Source organism: Triturus cristatus, chromosome 2_2 (assembly GCF_964204655.1).
Source record: "Triturus cristatus chromosome 2_2, aTriCri1.1, whole genome shotgun sequence".
Classification (NCBI taxonomy): Eukaryota; Metazoa; Chordata; class Amphibia; order Caudata; family Salamandridae; genus Triturus; species Triturus cristatus.
In genome coordinates, this window is record NC_140582.1 from 1,005,849,269 (window position 1) to 1,005,869,162 (window position 19,894).

The 19,894-nt window shown below is 40.8% G+C and overlaps 1 protein-coding gene across 2 annotated transcripts in view; it reads left to right on the forward strand.

Annotated features, from left to right (window-relative positions):
* EVC (EvC ciliary complex subunit 1) overlaps window positions 1-19,894 on the forward strand; it is a 719,388-nt gene that overhangs the window by 180,982 nt on the left and 518,512 nt on the right. For both annotated transcript variants that reach the window (XM_085642437.1, XM_085642438.1), the window contains exon 7: window positions 4,257-4,394. In XM_085642437.1, coding sequence (XP_085498563.1) covers window positions 4,257-4,394 — 138 coding nt within the window. The remainder of the gene's footprint in view (window positions 1-4,256; window positions 4,395-19,894) is intronic.

Below are 19,894 nucleotides of genomic sequence, written 5' to 3' on the forward strand. Positions count from 1 at the left end.
TATTTTTTTAAATATTTTTTAAACTATATTTTCAAAACTTTATTTTTTTTTAAAAATTTCCATTATTTTGGGATCCGCGCACCCAACGCGTTAGGAACCGCGCACCCTACGTTCATTTCGCCGTTTAAAAAAACAAGGGGGCCCCAGGGGGTCCTTCTGGGAACCCCTAAGCAACACTAGAGGGTCAGAGTTTTTCTACCCTGCCCCCTTTACATCTTTCACACGCTTATTTACCTAACTTAATCAGCCTCGCTTCTACCGAGGCACAAAATGGCTACCAACAGTTCCTGGCTTCGAATGTAGACCGACACTTGACAGCCAATTAGCATTCAGCGCGTGATCAGGAGGGTGCGCGCTCAGTTCGGGGAGAGTGCGCTTAGGGTGCGCTGAGGGTGCGCGGATCCTCCGACGCATAGATATATCTATCTTTCTTACTCTCATTTTCACAAGAACTATTGAACGGATTTACACCATTTATGCAAAAGGCATGAGTCTTAACTGAGGACTACCTCTTTGACAAATTTGATGTAATTCCGTTCAGCAGTTCGGGCTGTAGCTGCGTCAACCGGTCCTATGGGAAATTGCATGGAGAAAACGCGTTTTGGGACGCCCCTTTTTTCTCAGCCACCGCTTGACGAATCACCACAAAACTTTCAGGATAGGAGCGGACCGGAGCTGGCCAAAAGTTTGGAAAATTTCACGAAGATTCATCACCGGCGCCAGACTTATTGGGAATAGAATGTTGCAGATTTCCTATGGAAAATAGGTCCTAACTATAACTACCTACTGGTGACTGCCAGTAGGTAATATATATATATATATATATATATATATATATATATATATATATGCACCAAATCCTACGAAAGGAGAGTCGACGCCGAAATGCTGACAAAGGGGGCAACATAGTTCTGTGGGGAAAACAGCAATACCTCAATGAAGCCCATAAACAACTAGGGAACAAAGATAATTATGCTAAAGTACAACAAGAAGTGATGACAAATAGCTTTGATTTGTACAATGTGCAATTACTAGAATGGCGAAGAAGGGGTCTGATTAGCAAAGATGAATATTCTTATTTAGTAATTGCCAATCCAACTACCCCAGTATTTTACCTAATCCCTAAAGTACATAAGGACATTAAAAATCCCCCGGGTCGGCCAATCATTTCGGCCATCAATAGTGCATTTGAGCACACATCAAAGTTTGTCGACTCGTTTTTATGTCCTCTAGTCAGTAAGCTTCCTTCCTTTATCCAGGACACAGGAGATTTTTTGCGAAGGATATATGATGTACCATGGGAATCAGATTATCTTCTGATGACCATAGACGTTACAACTCTGTACACCAGTATACGCCATTCGGATGGACTGAATGCTGTCAAGTTCTTTCTGGGGGGCAGACCAGTTAAGTTTTGGCAGCATACTCAGATGCTGTTAGACATGATCACTAGGTGTCTAGAAAACAATTTCTTCCTTTTCAATGATGTTCTGTACCACCAACTGTGCGGGACAGCGATGGGTACCTGCTTCGCCCCCAGCTATGCTAATTTGCATATGGGCTGGTGGGAGGAGCAGGTAATCCAATCCCTTTTTCATCAAGAAGAACAAGAAAACATAATTTTGTGGAGTCGATTTATCAACGACCTCTTTATTATTTGGAAAGGAGACGAGAACAGTGCTCAGGATTTTGTCAACAAGCTACAAGTTAATCAATTGAATTTGAAGTTCACTAGCACCATTAGTAGATCAGAAGTCAATTTCTTAGATCTAACAGTATACACACATCAAGGACAGTTGCACACCAAACTGTTCCGTAAACCCACAGATGGAAACACGTTACTCCATGCGTCAAGTTTCCATCCAGCTAACCTAGTCAGGAGCATCCCCTATGGGGAATGCCTTAGAGCCATGAGAAATTGCAGCACCAAGCTAGCCTTGGATGCAGAATTGGAATGCCTCAAGAGACGATTCTCCAGTAGAGGATACTCTCAGGAGTGCATTCAAGAAGCAGTGAGGAAGGCCACTTTAAAATCTAGGGAAGAAATACTCTTTAACCCTAGTAAGAGTAAAAATAAAAATAAGAACAAAAACAAGGATAATTCACAATGCAGGATGATTATGACATTCAACAACCAGCAAAAAGAGCTAAGAAAAATCCTGCAGAAACATTGGCACATCATTTATAATGATCCAATTTTAAAGAAACTACTGCCAAGGAGGCCCCTCATTACCTTCAGAAGAGCCAGATCTCTCAAGCAAGCTCTAGTCAGGAATATGCTAACTAATAAAACTCAGGCTAACTCAGGCAAATCATGGCTAGCGAAAAAAGATGGGTTCCTGAAATGCACTAAGTGCAAGGCGTGTACTTTTGGTAAAAATACCTCCAGTTATATCCCGGGTTTTACCAAGAAAGAACAGCAAATCAAGGGTCAATTTTCCTGCAAAACTGAATTTGCGGTCTATGCGCTTCAGTGCCCCTGCGGGCTCAAGTACGTGGGCAGTACAATTCTTCAAGTCCACAAGCGAGTGTTGCAACACTTACGAGCTATTAAGAATGCAGACAAAACCTATCCAGTTGCTCGTCATTTTGCGAAGTGTCACAAGAGTGATGCCAAAGGGTTGTCATATTTTGTAATCGATGCTGTTCCAGTAAATAGCAGGGGAGGAGATCGTCAAAAAACCTTACGCAAGCTGGAATCCAGCTATATCATTAAATTGAACACTAAAATCCCGATGGGGTTAAATATGGAAGAGGATCTCCATACATATCTATAATTTTCCTCAAGTTCCTAATTTTAACTGTTTGATTTTATTTCACTATGTTCACATTAGGAGTAAGAGGGTAATAATGATTAATTAATAGGCATTGTTGCTAGCCATCATACCTATTGCTTCCTTTCTCATTATTTGAGAATGAATTGGTTAATAGCCCACTGGGGCTGTCACCATATTTATTTATTTGATTATCTGTGTGTTTTGTTACTTTAAGATTGAGTGTGGGGCACAATTGAACATCTGACTGTTTCACGATATCATTAAGCATATTGACGTCTTAGGCGATCACAGCCCACTGGGGCTGAATATAAAGTTAAAGTTAATTGACAGATTTGTAGTAATTCTGATTTCAGTCTTACTATATATATAGCATGGTCTGCTCACTTGTAGCTTAGAGAATGCGAAACTACTCAGTTTGAAGTTATACGTGAAATAAGCTCATTAACAGATGTACGGATTTTGTAAATATTTGTATTAAGTGCACTTGCAAAAATATTTATTTGTAAAAGTAACGACACACTTTGTGATGATTAACTTTGAATGTAATGACATAATTTATGCAATAGGAAAAAATGCCTTCATTGTAAACCAAACTAGTCTGTTTTCACCCTCTATTACTTTGTAGTTTTCACGTGACACGGCATATATTTTTCAGTTAAATAGAAGGTAAAACTTTATTGCAATGTTAGTGAGCAAGCCTGCAGGACAGGCGAAACGCGTCTAACATCACCAGCTGACAATAAAGAGAACTAGCTGAACGACACGGCGTCGACTCTCCTTTCGTAGGATTTGGTGCATATTGGGACCGAGTCTCGGAGGTCCGGAACGTCGACGCGCCCTTCGGTCTGGAGGAGGTGGGATTACCGAGGCGCTTGTGGATTATATATATATATATATATATATATATATATATATATATATATATATAAACACCAATCCTGATAATTGCGTAGAGGCTGTCTTTGTAGGGCGGTCCTCGCACAGGGTATCGGCATCCTGTAATATAAGTACCCAGTTCTCCAAATTTATGAAAAAACGCCAGGACACCTTGAAATTGCAGTATGATAGTACTGACTGCACCAGCAACGTGTTTCAGCTTTCGCCTTGGTCACGCTGAGGTTAACGCAGAAACAGTATCTTTGAAGATACTGTTTCTGCATTAACCTCAGCGTGACCAAGGCGAAAGCTGAAACGCGTTGCTGGTGCAGTCAGTACTATCATACTGCAATTTCAAGATGTCCTGGCGTTTTTTCATAAATTTGGAGAACTGGGTACTTATATACACACACACATCCATATACATACTATTTTATGAACTGTGTATTGGGATTACAAATTGAGACATAAAAGTAAAACGCCATTTTAGATCCATATCCTTTTACATCATATATGGTTTGGCAAATCACAGTGCTAGATAAAACTAGACATAATAATTAAATTTTTCATTCAATATGTTTTCAAATTTGTCTTATTTTACAGGACTCTAAAGCGCTGGAAGAGCAGTTTAACTCGAGAATGGCCGGTTTAGAGATTTCTGCTGCTCATGATTCAGCATACCAGACACTGGAGGATATTGCAAGAAAAGAGAAGGAGCATTCAGATTACATGATGCATACAGTATGTACATGGTGCCTTATCTATTTCAGCAAGTTCCCTCTCTTTAGTAATATGTAATGTAACCATTATTCGAGATAAAGCACAAAAGAAAATGTTCTTCTAATCTTTCATCATGGATGTAGATTTACCAAAATGCTAGGGGTAGCGGACGTGGCATTGCACACCCTTTGACCTCATTGACATCACAGGAAGTGACGTCATAGGAAATTTGACCCTAATTCCTAGCAAGTGATGCCACATGACCTTGATCCTGCTGATATACACAATAATTGATGCCACTGAACCCTCGTGTCTAACTAAAAGGGAGGTTATGTTGATTAATCATAGAGAAATCCACAAAAAACAATAGTGATCATGTCCACTATTGTTAATCCAAACCCCCATTTGTGGAATATGTGCTATATTATTGACCTGATTTACAACTTAACATTGTAAACACGTTTTGATATAGGATCAATTGTAAGGAACTATCAAACTTGTGAAGTATAAATATCACTGTTGTGTTCAAAAGGTGTGTCCTAGTGACAGTGGTAGCTGCTTTACTATCCCAAAGTAATGAAAAAAAACATAAGAAAACATAAATATAGACCTACATAGGGGGGCCTTGGGTCAACTCCCTTCATCTACTGGTATTTCCAGCAGTCATTCACATTTACGTTCCACCCACTCTGGATGCAGCCTACAACTTGGATCAGTGGGTCAGCCCACTTCATCCATTGATTGCCTTGCGCAGTGCGTGGAGGTATTTCTCCTGATCGTATATGCACAACCACCTAAAAGGACTTGCACTTCCATGCAAGTGATAGCTAGTCAATATATTACTTTTCTAATGCTTTTCCCTTTTCGTTGTTTGTTTTTGTTCTATTTTTAGTCATCCTTGTGTGTAAAAACTATGTTTTCCGGTTACAATAATTCCGAGCGAATATTACCCTTTCTTAGAATCAATAGGAATCATATTTGTCTGCGATCTCTATTAAAACTAAAAAGGGTTTCTTTTACCTCATCTAACTACACTTGCTTGCTGGGAGGGACATGGAAACTATTCTATTAAAATGTATGTGACTGTTATAATTTTTGTTAATGTTAAATTGTTATTGCAGGCAGCTGGAACCATGTTTAAGTGGGGTGGTTTTTCGTGTTCTTTTTGTACCATATTCTCGCAATACCAAAAGAATAAGCATTTCAAAAGCAATTCAAAGCCAGATTTATTAGCTGTTCACAATATCAAACATGGCAATTAGTTTAATAATTGTGTATTTTTCATTTGCTTCATTTTATGATGTATTCTAAAGATCCCTGCACTGGTGAACACATTTATTTTTCCAAGTAGTAAGTGTAATGTCCCAGGGAAATCTACAGAAGGTAAACGGTGTGAAATTTCCTCCCAATCATGGAAAAATCAAATCCAAGTTTTTTTCTAGAGCAAATCTATACAGAATACCTTAGCTATACATGGGGCAAACATAATTGTAGTGAATCAAGAGAAAATCTCATATTCAGATTTGAAAAGCCCATATTATTTTAGATTATGAGGCCTAATATTATGATTTTGGTAAAGCCCATACGCAATTCTTCATCAATCTTTCCCCCCTCACCCAGTACAATGAAAGTGGGGCTCAGGTTGCTCGCCGAACCAAAGTACTGCAGACCTTATCTGGCTTACCCCATGCCTGTACACATACCCCGTCTCAGGGTACTCATTGCCTTACAGATCTCTTCCCTTTGTCTAGTGATTAATACTTTTCAGTTACCCTGTCCACATTTTTCAACACAACCATGGGACATTGAAACGTCCTAGCTAGATAAATCTGATTAGAGCCACTATATAACCCATTTGCCCACATTTTCATTGTGAAATGAATGCACACTGCCACTATACTATGACTATACTGGCATGCCCATTACATTAAATATGTCTTTCTCTATATTAAATGGAAAAAAGTTCTATCATACCTGATCTCCAAATCTCCTGGTAATGCTGTTGTCAAGGAATCACACCTTTCTCCATTTGAATCTCAAAAATGCAGGCAGGACTAGGTGGGGTAGGTGGTGAGTTGCAGTCAAGTGTCTTGCATGTTAGGAGGAGAGAGGAGAGCAAACGTCACTGCTGTTCTGTGTGATGGTCACGATTTATTTTAGAAAATCCTATAAGGTACTTAAAAATATCGACTGGCAAAGAGGACAGATATTCTTTTACATAAATAGGCAGCATGAATACCCAGCTTTTACTAGGCTGGATATATGCCCGTAACTTATTGGCAGTCTGTTTTTCCTTGGCTCTCTGATGGCTACTGACAAAATTCAGTTCCTTTCTAATAATAATGGGGAGTGACTGGAACCCAACATGAGATCCGAATCTGGAGAGAACAATCAAAGGCAAGGTGATCTGGCATGACATTAGGGAAGATAATGGTCGACTTGCCAATAATAGCAACAAAACGTGTACTTGTTGTCATGGGTTTATGGCTCATGCTCTAAAATAGGTTATTTTTATTGTAATTTCAAGCCTAAATGTCTGTCATGGGATACTGTTACATCGTAGAGGGTGAAATTTCGGATCACTCACCAATATTATTGGGTTTGGGCCTGAGGCATGTAGCACCGCCATCAAAAATATGGAGAATTAATACTTTCAAATATAAGCTCGCCTAAGACAAATAAACACGTTACCACATTTGTAGACAAAAAATAAATACTCTGTGTCCTCCGCTCAAGTTTTATGGGCCATGGGTAAAGGCAATCTGGGAGCACAGATGAATGATTCAGCAGGAGCAAGACACAAGCTAAACTAGAACAACACATACTAGAGGAAGAAACATGACCCAACAATATTGCACCCGACAAATATCTGTCCTATTAATACCCATTCTGTTAATCAATAAATGTGACTAACACAGCATATGAAGAAACATTTATGTTTAATGTCTCCATATCCAAAATATCAGACGAAGTAAGAAGACTTCAGGAAGGGGATACCTCTGCTGAAGAAATAACAGAAGCTAGAGCCAAGATGTTCCTTATTAAATCTAGAAGATTATTGGCACCCAGCTGCGTTTTAACACAAAACTGCTTTATGAGGTTTACAAAGTGGCTGTAGAGACTGGATTCCACCACCCTAAATTTATTAAAGCAATAACTTGCTTCATCCCTAAGCCAGGTAAAGGCCACACTCTGTGCTACAGCTACCTCAGTCCCTAACCCTAAATACAGACATTAAGATGCTGGCTAAATCCTTGGTGAACCGTACTCACCAGTCTCATCCAAAAACACAGCTTGGATTGGCAAGAGGGCATTTGCCCTGGAATCATCTCTGCCTGCTCTCCAACGTACAGGTTAGGGATTGGCAACAGGAAATTCTAGCAACTTTGTTATATGGTTGACTTATCGGAATTAAGCTATCTTTTTAGGAACATAGAAAGGGCAGGTCAGGGTCATAAATTCATTTTGAAAGTACTGTGACCCAACTCGAACCCTACAAACAGGCACCTTGCATGGTTGTCCACATTCACCTCTCTTATTTTAACAGCAGTAGAACAACTCTAGGCAGCCATCAGACAAAGTCACTCTTTAATGGGTACAGAATCCTCAGCTGGCTCTTCCAAGCTTCTACTCTACGCAGATGATATCTTGCTTACTCCCTGCTGAAGGAGCTTATGGGACTTTCTTATTCTTTTAGAGTCCATGATTAAGTGGTGTAAGAGTGGAGAGTTAAGTGTTGCCTTTATCTGTATGAATCATTTATCAGTATTTGGATACAAGGTAAAGGAGCTATCGGGTAATTTTAAATAGTTAGGCATACTAGTAAACAAGTGTCTAGCACAAATTGTATCATGTAACTTGCAACCAATAATAGCCAAACCAGCTAATGGTTGCATTAGATGTTTAAGACTGTCTCCTCTCCGTGTGGGTCAGAGTCAAGGAGATAAAAATACTGGTGGCTCCCTGGTTTAACTACATACTAGGAATGTGAGCTCTACTAATTTCCAGAATAATGCTTGGAGATAAAAACTCAGTTAAGGAGTTGATGATGATAAGGCTTTATTTGTGACTATTTTAAACATTCAAAGACACAAAAAGTTATGGAGTTTATGTAACCAGGCTGAAACCTAGACTTAAACCAGCTAAACTATACAGTGATACTCAGCATAGTAGCCTCAGATTTCCAAATATGAAACTACATTACTTGGCACACCAACTAGCCCAAATTAAATATCTGCCCTATACCAACACTCACTTTGGCTGCAACAGAAAGATCTAAAATGGGAAATAAACACAGTCAGAAGTTTTTGTTCTATAGAGAACCATAACTGTTTAGATACCAGCCGTATAGCTGCTACAATGCAAGCATCCTGTAATTCAGCTCATAAGAAACTAAGAGTTTACATATATTAATAAAAATAATTTAATTGGCCATATTGATCATTGAAATCTATCGGAACTATGAATGAGTCGCTCTAAAAAACTTGCCTCCTCAAACCTCAGAGTTTGGTATTAATGAGTCACGATATTGGTGTTCCAGGCAACTAATACATTGTATCGGAGACTGTTTGGGTTGTGTCATTGAGTTTCTAGTATCCCTTCACCTATGCAGACTTAAGTTATGAATTCGGGAATTTGTAAACGGGTATTACTGCCATTTATTACACCCTGTTCACTGACCTTTACTTAATACCTGTAGAGTCTGAATTACACACCCCCTGCAACTCACTCATATCCTTAAGCTATGAGGAAATCGATTGGTCAATATCATTATCCTCTCATGATAGAGATACGAGAGAAGCAAGACTTAACTTTAATCATTTAGTGTGCTTCATAATTGGTATCAGTCTCCAGCTAATTTAAGAAAGCAGATCTTCTAAGTGATACCTGCTGGAGATGTTCAGCCCCATAAAGATGCAATCTATTACACATGTTTTGGTCCTGCACTGAACTGGGAAATTATTAGTCAGAGGATGGAGAAACTTTAAATCTTTTGAATGAACTGCTATGCTCACTCTCAGCCAAACTAGCTATTTTACAGTACCCTGATGACATTGAAGAGACAACTACGCACTGGAATGGTTGGTTGGCAACTTTGCTGATAGCGGCAAAAATCTGTGTACTTCACCACTGGTGATCTGACAGAACTCCCGCATTCCATGCATGACTATCAGAAACTTTCCATATAGCCTCATGTGAATGAGTTTTATATATATATATATATATATATAAACAATGTGCTCATCTTTGAGCAGATATTGCTCATATTTCAAAGGAAGCAACATACATTTTTGTTATCACAATATATGTAGAAAATAATAACAATATTGTTAAGAACATCTGTAAAATCTCAATACTCGTTGGTAATGATTGATTTGGATCTACTTTTTTATTTGATGTAATCTATTTTGATATGTTGCTTTGTACCTTCCAAACCCCTCCTCTTTGTCCCAATTGTGAACCTCCGGGGAAGAAGAGCATGGTTCTATATGAATGTACAAATGATTTGATATTGAGAAAAGGTGCTATGAGGATACCTTTTTTTTAAGCACTGCTGAAACAATTTGTGGTTATCATCGCGTGCCTGCTCCTTTTTCTAACTGTAAATGCAAAAGATAAACTATAGCTTAACAAAATGTATTTAGAAAGAATCTCTTAAGTTCTTGAATTTCGCTGCCTTCTCTAACCTGTCTGTCCAGAGGGAGAGTAAAATCCGTCCTTATTCTTCAGGGTGACTTGCCACATTTTCACCTGAGCCAGCTAGCAACCACATTTACCCCTGACTCAAACTGTTGCATACATATTCATATTCTGTCATATAGTTCAACTAATTTCTGTTGTTCCTCCCAATAGCCTCAAAAGTGGTATACTCAATCTGACAATAACAGTTTGTAAAATCATCTTCTCTTCAAAACTGAGCTCTAGGTCTAAGCTTCCTTTTAGTCACTAATCTAAAGCCTGAAAAAATTTATCACATCCCAGACCATAAACAATTTTAAGGACCTACAACATTTACCTCAGCAACACTGATAATATTTCCAAATAATTGTTCATGAAAAATATTATTCTGTACCACCTTTCTCCCTACCAAAAATCTCGTTGGGGCGGGTGGAGGGATTGTATAGTGTGGTGCCCATCTATAGCGGACAGTGCTTGGGTGTGGTCTGGCGAAGACTGAGAAACAGTGTCTCAAACTTCCTCAATCAGAAATTACGTTTTTCAAAACCCTCCTTTGAATATATACTTCACATAATTAAAAAGTATAACCGCAGAATCCCAGTGCATAACTCAACAAGTGTCACTGACCTGGAGGTCCTGCATTATCCTTCATATCAAACTCCCAAACCTTATAAATCCATTAGAGACTGGACTGTAGATTTAATGACCCGTTGGTATAGGGGACAATTAAAGTCACCAGCTAGAATAAAGTACCCACATAATACCACTAATTACTGCATCAGGTATCGACGAATTTGGACTATACACTATCTTAGTTTTGTCCTCATACAAAGTCAGTTCACTGTTGAGATTGTTGATCTATCAATTTTTATCAACAATTGATCCATTAATTGCATCCTCCAAGATTTTCCAAATCAGGATAGTGACATCTGAGTGGTAGTGCTCATTCATTGAACAAATCAACCTCCCCACTCAGGGGGGGGCTTTATTAATCTAAGGACTTCTTCAGAATTAAGATAGTTCTCTTCTAAACAAATAATATCTAATGATACTAAATATAGTCTAAGATGCTAACTTTCTTTTTGGGTTTCTGAAGCTATTTACTTTACATGTTTTTAACAGTATTGATGACAAGTAAAATAACCTGAGAAAGACTTGTAGTCCATCTTCCAAGGTAATGTTTCTAACACAACCAATCTCTGTTAGCCAATCCATAAAATATCTATCAGTCCAGAAATGTATCTACATTGTAGTGCTGTCTTTGTGTGAAGAGCTATACATCATCCTAGTCCCATCATGGGCTGTTTCAGGCTCCAACTAACCACACCCCATCCTCGCCACCACCATAAACTAGAACCAACTTACACTAACCAAATCAAATGACAACTCAGTAATAGCTAATCAAATGCTTATCTAACAATTTCACCATCTGAAAAGTGAGGAACTAACTATCCCAGAGTTTCTATCTATTGTAGATAGGAACTCCTTGAATTTAGACGGAGTTTTAAATTTCTAAGTCATATTACTCTTTCACTGTGAATGAATCTATTAGCTACCAAGCCTCCAGCTGAGGATTATCCATTTCTCTTGAGACATCAAGTCAGATTCAGAGAATGATTTGATTAGACTAGAGGAAATACAGTGGGTTTTAGGAAACTTTCTCTTGGGCAGCCAATGTCTGAAAGCAAACTGTAATTTGTTTATACTGATGCTAGAAGCTGGCATGTGAGTTGGATCTTGACATGCCCTATGAATGTCACTTCTCCAATCAATAGATCTTGCTTCATCACCCTGCAATACACTCATATTCTTTCAGTGCTTTCTTCCTTTAACAATGTCTAGGAACCTTGGATCCTTGGTTCTGTTTTCCAGTGACTCTATGTAGCTGCTGAACAACTGTACCTGCCATTACCCTTGAGACAGGGTTGTTTTGCACTGCATGTTTGTCCAGTTTTGTGAAACCTTGTTCGAGGCCCAGAATCTGACATCTAAACCTCTCCATCTTTATCTCAAGCTCCTATGTATTGAGTCTTGTATTCCCTCGATCTTGGTATCTATTTCCTCAAATACCTGCTGATTCTCTCAGTTTGTTTACATCATCATCTCCAATGTCTCCAAACAAACTGAACCTTCCCTCCATCTTCTACATCTCATTTGATGGAAATTGGGTTACTGGTTGAGGGGGGCAAAATCCTACTCAAGCAACAACCACCATTTCTGTCAGATCAGGGTGAAATACAAGCAAACCCCAAATTAGTCTGTGCTGTTTATTTCAGTTTTATACAGCGAAAACCCGACCTGAAGGTATTGGAGTGCTTTACATAAGCACCAGTTTCTCTACACAAGGACGCATTCATTTTTATTTTTTTTGGTAGGCACAGGAAGATTAAGTGATTGGCCCAGAATCACAGGATGTTGAGCAGACGCCAAGACTCGAACCTGGTTCCTCACTTCCAAAGTCGGCAGCTCTGACCATAAGGCCACATCCTCCCCCTCTCCCTTAACCCTCTGGTAGATTAGCACATAAGCAGTCAGGCTTAACTTGGAGGCAATATGTACAGTATTTATACAGCGCTTCAAACTGTAATATAGAGACAACCCAACACAAGAAAAACCCCACGCCAAATTAGAAAAATAGAGTAAAATATAATAAATCCAATCAGTAGAAAAGGAGTTATGCAATTCTAAAGAATTAAGTGAAAACAGTGCTAAAAAAGCACAACAAGCAAACCTTGGTTATCTGGTCACACCTGACCGAGACAAAGGCACAAGTTCAGACCGACCATGATGGAGTGTGGGCCAGATGCAGGGCCAGATACAGGTACCTGGTTAGGCCCGCTGAACAAGGTAGCATAAATCTTGGTTTGCGTAGCATTGCGAGATATTGTGTTGAGGATGTGTCATGCAGCTGCAGTTCCGAGGAGTTGCGATGTGTAGTCCTGTATCATTGTTGAGAGCGCTGTTACCGAGGGACTTGCAATGCGAAGTCCTGTGTCGAAGGTCTGCTGCTCACCAGCAGGGAACCGGAGAAGCTGTGAGGCTGCGGTGTGGAGTCCTGTGTCGTCATCGAGGAGGCCATCAACACAGGGCTTACAATGCAAAGGCTTGTGTCGAGAATGCTCCGCACAGCGGCGGTTCCGCAGAGACAGCGGGCTGCAATGTGAGGTCTGGCGTTGGGAATATGTCGCACAATGGTTGCTCCAATGCGACTGCTAGGAGATATGTTGTGCTGCATCTGTTCAGCTCACAGGACCACAGCTTGGATTGCAGCACTCCTTCATGCGTACTTCCAATGGTCAAGGACTGGGATGGCACCCCTGGGGAGGGGGAGGACTCACACCAGACAGAGTCGGGTGCTGGGTTTTAGACTTTTCTGTACCTGAGGCTCTGATTAGGAGATCAGACAACTAGCCCCTGGAGTCACTCTGGTGATCCTGGGTTCAAAATGCAGGTATAGTCCTTTTTCTCAGGCAGCAGTGGAGCAGAGTAACAGTCATTCTTGCAGAGTAGCACAACAGTCCTTCTGAGTCTTCCACAGGTCCAGCGGTGTACTGAAGAGTTGGGTCATAGAGTCCAATATGTATACCTGTTGCCTACTTTGAAGTAGGAGAAGGTTCTGGAGGTGTTTGGAATTTTGTGCCTCCCTGCTCTAGCCCCAGCTTGTCTAAGATCACAAAAGATAGCAACAAACCCTTTGAGTATGCTCAGGCAGAGCCTTTGTGATCTGCAAGTGTGATAAGTGACAGCTCCTCCTGCTCATCAAGTCAGAGATGGCCCATCCTGCCAACACTTATCTTCCCTTTGTCTCACTGTGGGGGAGCAATACACAAAAACCAACTGCCAGCTACACCTAGTCATGTGACCCAGGATGCAAGCTGCAGACACCAAATGGTTAGGACATGAAAATGTTAACTTTCTAAAAGTGCAATTTTTAGGATTACCATTAAAGCAGATTTTAAATTACAATTTTGTTGACTCCAAACTCGATATCCCTACCTGCTCCCCATTGAAAGTTATCACTTATTAAAAGTTAAGCCAATGTTATTCTGCGGAAGAGGTAGGCCTTGCAGTCGTGAACAACTAATTCAGCCGTTTTTTACTACCAGGGCATGTCAAACTTAAAAGTATATGTCAAGCCTCCTAACTACATTACACTCTGCCCTCTGGCCTGTTTAGGGACTACCTTAAGGAGCATTAATATGTATTAACAAGCATTGGTAATGCATCCGTTTTGCCTATGGAATGAATAAAGAGCTGTTTTCATCCATCATCATCTGGGAGAAGGAAAGAGCTCCCTGACAGATAACAAAGGAGTGGAGAGTATGAGGCGCAGCGGCCAGAGCTGCTGACTTGATAGCTGGGGATTCTGGTTCTAAACTCTCCAGGTGATACATTGTTATAGAAATATGTTGCAATAGTAAAAGGCAAAACTTTAGGAAAATATAGTTGCATCAAAGCAGATGTTAACAGTATTTCGACGGTGGGAAACTGATAAGAGTAGCAGATGAGGAACAAGCATTAGTAAATGCAGGAAAATATGCTACAGCCAATAGAAATGGAGGAAAAGTAAGTGGCACACACAGTAACCAATGAGAAGCCAGGAAAGAGAGGAGTCGAGACATAAGTCTATTTTAAGTTTATATTAAAAACAATAGATTTCTCAAGCGGATGTAAGGGTGCTGTTGGGATGATGGAGTTGGACGCAAGGGTGCAGGGGTGATGGAGTTCAGTTGTAGAATTAGTACTAAAGAGACCTTTTATTAGCCTTGAAGCAATAACTCTGTGTTCAAGTGCAAATCGTGTCATGTCAGAGAACTTGAAGTGCTGCGAATTCGTTTAACTGCATGTTGAATGACTATATGTTTAGGGCACTATGTTCTGTGCCTTTCATCTGTATTGTGGGGTATTGTATTGTCGGGTACCTGCAATTGTGGGGTACAGGTGAAAGGAAAATGCCACACTATTCCTGAGGCTTTCTAACGCATATCTCAACGTAGAATCTCTCGCTTTACAAAGTGCAAATAGCTCAGAATTCATACCTGCCGAATACTTCAGTCAGTGATGTCGATTCTGAAAGTTGCTGCAGCACTACTACGTGCTAATAATTTTGCTCTAGTTCCTGTATGATGTCACACCAGAAACTGTCAGTAGTTGGTGCACCACGAATGCCAACATGAAATCAATTTCATAGTTGGGGACCTGTAGGATGATATATACTGCATGCCTAACTCTGCACCCATGTGAGCTAAAAACAAAGTGGCCACCCGCCAAGCAGTAGTGATACCTGTCAAGTGTAGTTAAGTACTTAGCACTGCAACCATCGGACTCCAGGTTCACATTTTCCATACACAAAAGGCTAAACCAAGGACTGCTATATCGATGTGAAAACTGAAAAAAGTAACATACCTATGTTGGAGGTGATTTTTCTTATAAAGTTAAATTCTGAAAAACACATGGCAAGCAGGTTGTCAGTTTCTCAAGCACAAACAACTTTGATGCATTCAGCCCACGAGTTCCTAGACTTCTTTTCTCAGGAGATGCTGGCTCCAAGCACATAACCCTGCTAGTAATGCTTGCCATCCCACACACATGCTTGGTTGCAGCCACTGAAATTTATGTCAGGGCAATGGGATTCATATCCATTTTAAACATCTCCTCTCCCACAACTCAAAAAACAAGCTGCAATTTCTTAAACGTCTTTGCTGGCCTCGTGGTGATGTTCCATTTGTCGACTCGAGGTGTTCCTAGTAACTGGAGTGAGAGGGCAGGCGTTACACTGGTTTGGCCAATTTTACGAATCCCACACTCAAAGTACGAGTATTATCAACCCCGGCTCTGTGGCTATAAAGGGGATCAGAAATTATGTATTCATGTCCTGCTGCTTTCGAAGCAGACTTACTGCTGAGTGGCATGATCGGTCATCTTGTAAAAATGGCACTGCCATGTTAACTGTGGGCAGCAGCAGGGAGGGGTTGGAATATGTCCCCTTCTAAGGCAAGCATTGGTAATGCATCAGTTTCGCCTTTGTAATGAAAATAGAGCTGTTTTCATCAATCATCGTCCAAAAGAAGGAAAGAGCTCCCTGACAGATAACAGGGAGTGGCGAGGATGTGGTGCAGCCACCAGAGCCACTGACTCGGGAGCTGGGGATCCCCTTTTGAGTCTAGGTGGCTGCACAACATGCTTTGATCCTATGCAAATAACTTAATCTCTCCGGGTTATAAATCGTTATATAAATGTGCTGCAGTAGTAAAAGCCAAACTTTATGAAATAAAGCCCACCTAAGTGGATGTTGCAGTATTTCGGCTGTGGGAAACCGATGAGACAAGGAACAATCATTGGTAAATGCAGGAAAAATATGCCACAGCCAATAGAAATGGAGGAAAGTTAAGTGACACGCACAGGAACCAATGAGAAGCCAGCAAAGAGAGCAGGTGAGAGGTAAGTCCCCTTTAAGTTTATATTTTGAAACAATAGATTTCTCAAGCACAGCGCAAGAGCTATGCAGGCGAAACCTAAAAAGGAAGGTTAGGGCCTGGCAAGAGGTTTATCTTGCCAGGTTGAAATGACAGTGTAAAACTGCATACTCAGGCTGCAAAGGCACGCTTGAGACATGTTTGAAAGGTTACTTAAGTGGGTGGCACCATGAGCGCTGCAGGCCCAACAGTATCATTCAATTTACAGGTCCTGGGTAAATTTAGTACCACTTTACTAGGGACATACAAGTGTATGAAATGTGCCAATTAGGTGTATGATAGTTTTATCATGTTCAAGAGAGCAATCACAAGCACTTTAGCACTGGTTAGCAGTCATAAAGTGCACACAGTCCTAAAAGTGAAACAACACAGGTTCAGAAAACTGGTGGGTGAAGGCAAAATGTTTAGGGATGACCCTGCAGAAAAAGCAAAGTCCAGCACCCTGACTCTGAGTTATCAAGGCAGGCACCTCTCATAAAACTACTTCCTAAAGTACTCTTGGTCAGAGACACTTAGCCTCACCCTTTAACATTATCCCCAGCACCTGAAGGGTAATATTAGATGGGAGACATATTAGATGCGGGACAGTACCTCTTTTTGCGTGGTCACGCTCATTGTTTGTGGACTGATGCTACTGGTTTTATTTATTTTGTGCCCTAGGACACTGCTAACCAGGCCTCAGTGCGTATACGCTCTAACCGCTAAAATATGTTGATATTGGCTCCAACCCTATTTGGTATATTTAACTATCCTATAGGGCTACAGAATAGGGATCACTACAATATGCCAATGGTAGGGAAAGTGAAATGTCACTTTTGGGCTATGGTACTACTGTGCTATTCATTAGTGTAAACAAGTGAAACATAACTCCAGGCCTACCACTGCAACCTGACTTGCCAAAATAAACCCTTTTCCACAGGAGAAAACCTCCGTTTTAAATATTAATAGGTCACCCCTATGTAGGCTTTGTTGCCCTAAAGGCTGGGTGCATGGTGATTGAAAGCAGGACATATAGAAATTTAAAGTTAACATGCCCTTACAGCATGGGTACTCACAAAGAGTGGCCCAGGGGCCACAAAGTACAGTTTGAAGTGTGACCGAGGGTCGCACTGATGCCAACAGTGTGGCATTAGAGGTCTGGGTGGGTTAGGAATTGTGAAAGGAGGTCTAAAAACATGATAAATAAATGGGCAAACATTTATTTGCAGGTTAATAAATGCTTGCCCGTTTATTTAACATTTTTTCCTAAATATTAGTGCTCAGCAATTGAACAGCAGCTCATGCTGCTGTTCACTGGGGGACCGCATGCAAAGGTCAAGAGGGCCGGAAGTGGCCCCCTGGCCACACTTTGAGTATCACTGCCTTACAGTGACTAGCACCCAAAAGCTATTTGTGTGCAGGAAGGCTGGCTGACATATGGAGAAACACTGTGAAGCAACATTAAATATTAATTCTGCTAACTCAGGCTAGAGACCAGCTTGAAAATGAATTCAATGCGAAGAACGAACTTTTTATACATATTAAGGAAAAGGAGCTTTTATAAAGCTATACCTTTTCCCTGCCCGAAACTCTTAGATGCTAATTTGTATTAGCCTCCAACTGTCACCCAACTGATGAATGGGCCTCAGAGCAGGGACAATGGCCTGGTTCCTCTGGTAGGTGGCAGTGCCCTGAATCTTAATTCACTTCAAAGAAGTCTCCCCTGTCACACACAAATGCAGCTCACACCTGAGCAGGGTATCTCTTTTGTCCTACCAGGCAGGCAGGCAGGCACCAAACCCAATGGAGAGAAAGCTGCCCCCAGAACTGGTTTGAAATGACCAAGGAGGAGGGGACTGCTCATTACCGTGGCCACACCTGCAGGCATGCTGTCCAAATTATCCGACCAGTGAGAGGTCTTCTTTGGGAAATAAATTTGAATTTTCCTGCTTTGAGCCTTGTCCAATGCCTTTGCAATGTCTTGGAGCCCTCCTTGGATACAGCCTGCTGCGTTGAGCCGCCTAAGGGTTTTAACTTCCAGAAAAACGTCCCAAGGTAAAACCTATGACTGTGTTGAACCTGGTTGGTGTATCTGACCCACGCTCGATCACGGTTAGCCTGAAACCTCGCCTAGGTAACCTGACAAGTTCAACCGCATTGGGCTTAGTGCTTTTTTGGCGCTGTTTTCTTTCAAAATGTTTAAAATTCATATCTTCAGTTCCCCTCGCTGGATTTTTGTTGTTTTGATGTAATTTTGTCCACAAAATTGTTATCTATTTTTATAAATTGGAGTGTGATTTTATTGTGTATTATTCTTGACTTTTAACTTTGTTACTTCTAAATGATCTACACATTTTCATAAGTTAAGCTTTACTGCTCTGTGGCATAGCTACTATGGGTGAGCTCAGATTTAAATTGTTGAAACTTTTAATCTAGATCTAACAAGATAGTGACCTTATTATTTGTGGTGGACCACCATCGCCCCCACTTAATAATTCACTTTCTCACATTAGGTGCTCCTGACTCCCCTTCCCAACTAGCATCAAGAGTGGAATCTGCAACTACCCGTTCATAGGATTCACCCCTTACAAGGGCCTACACTAAGGGAGATCATGATGCCTTCATAAACTGTCTGCAGACCCCTGTCATTATCATAGTCCCCACCCTTCAGAATGCTGCCTCCAAGAAGGCACAGCAACAACCATGTAAGACCCTCCTCTTATGTCTGATGCTCCTACTTACATTACACATTGGATCCATCTTTCCTATTTATGGTCACAAACACTCCGATTTGGTGTGTGCAACCTCAATATATTTTTAATATAACAATCTAATTTTAATATTCATTAAACCTTTACTGACTGAATGTCGGATTGTGACCCCATACCGATTAAGCATTTGGAAGGGGTGTGTTGTAGACACCTATCAATGTTCTCCACCGATTGCAAAACATTGAAAGATTACTGGCTCCCGAGTTGGTATGGGAAGCCATTTGCAAAAGGTAAGGGTTGCAATGTGTGCACCACTTAGCACAGTCCTTCTCTGCAAGCCATTTTGCTCCATTTGTTAGGAAAGTCCCACCAGGGCACGAGACCAGGATGATGTGGAAGAGGGATTTTTTGAGATCCTGAGAGATGGAAGGATCTACTGGAAAGTCTGATGACACTAAGTACCTGAATGAAACAAAAGAGTACTGTGCCATTAAGGACCTGGAGAAAAGAGTTAGTAGTGTTGCTCTGATGCGTGTGAAGAAAGCACTCATGAGCTGATCAGCCATGACCAGATGGGAGGTTGATACACTCAGTTCCTTATTCGGGGCCACTGATGGAACTTAGGTAGCACAGAAACATAAAGGAAAGTGCATCAGGAGTCTAACCTGCAGCACGC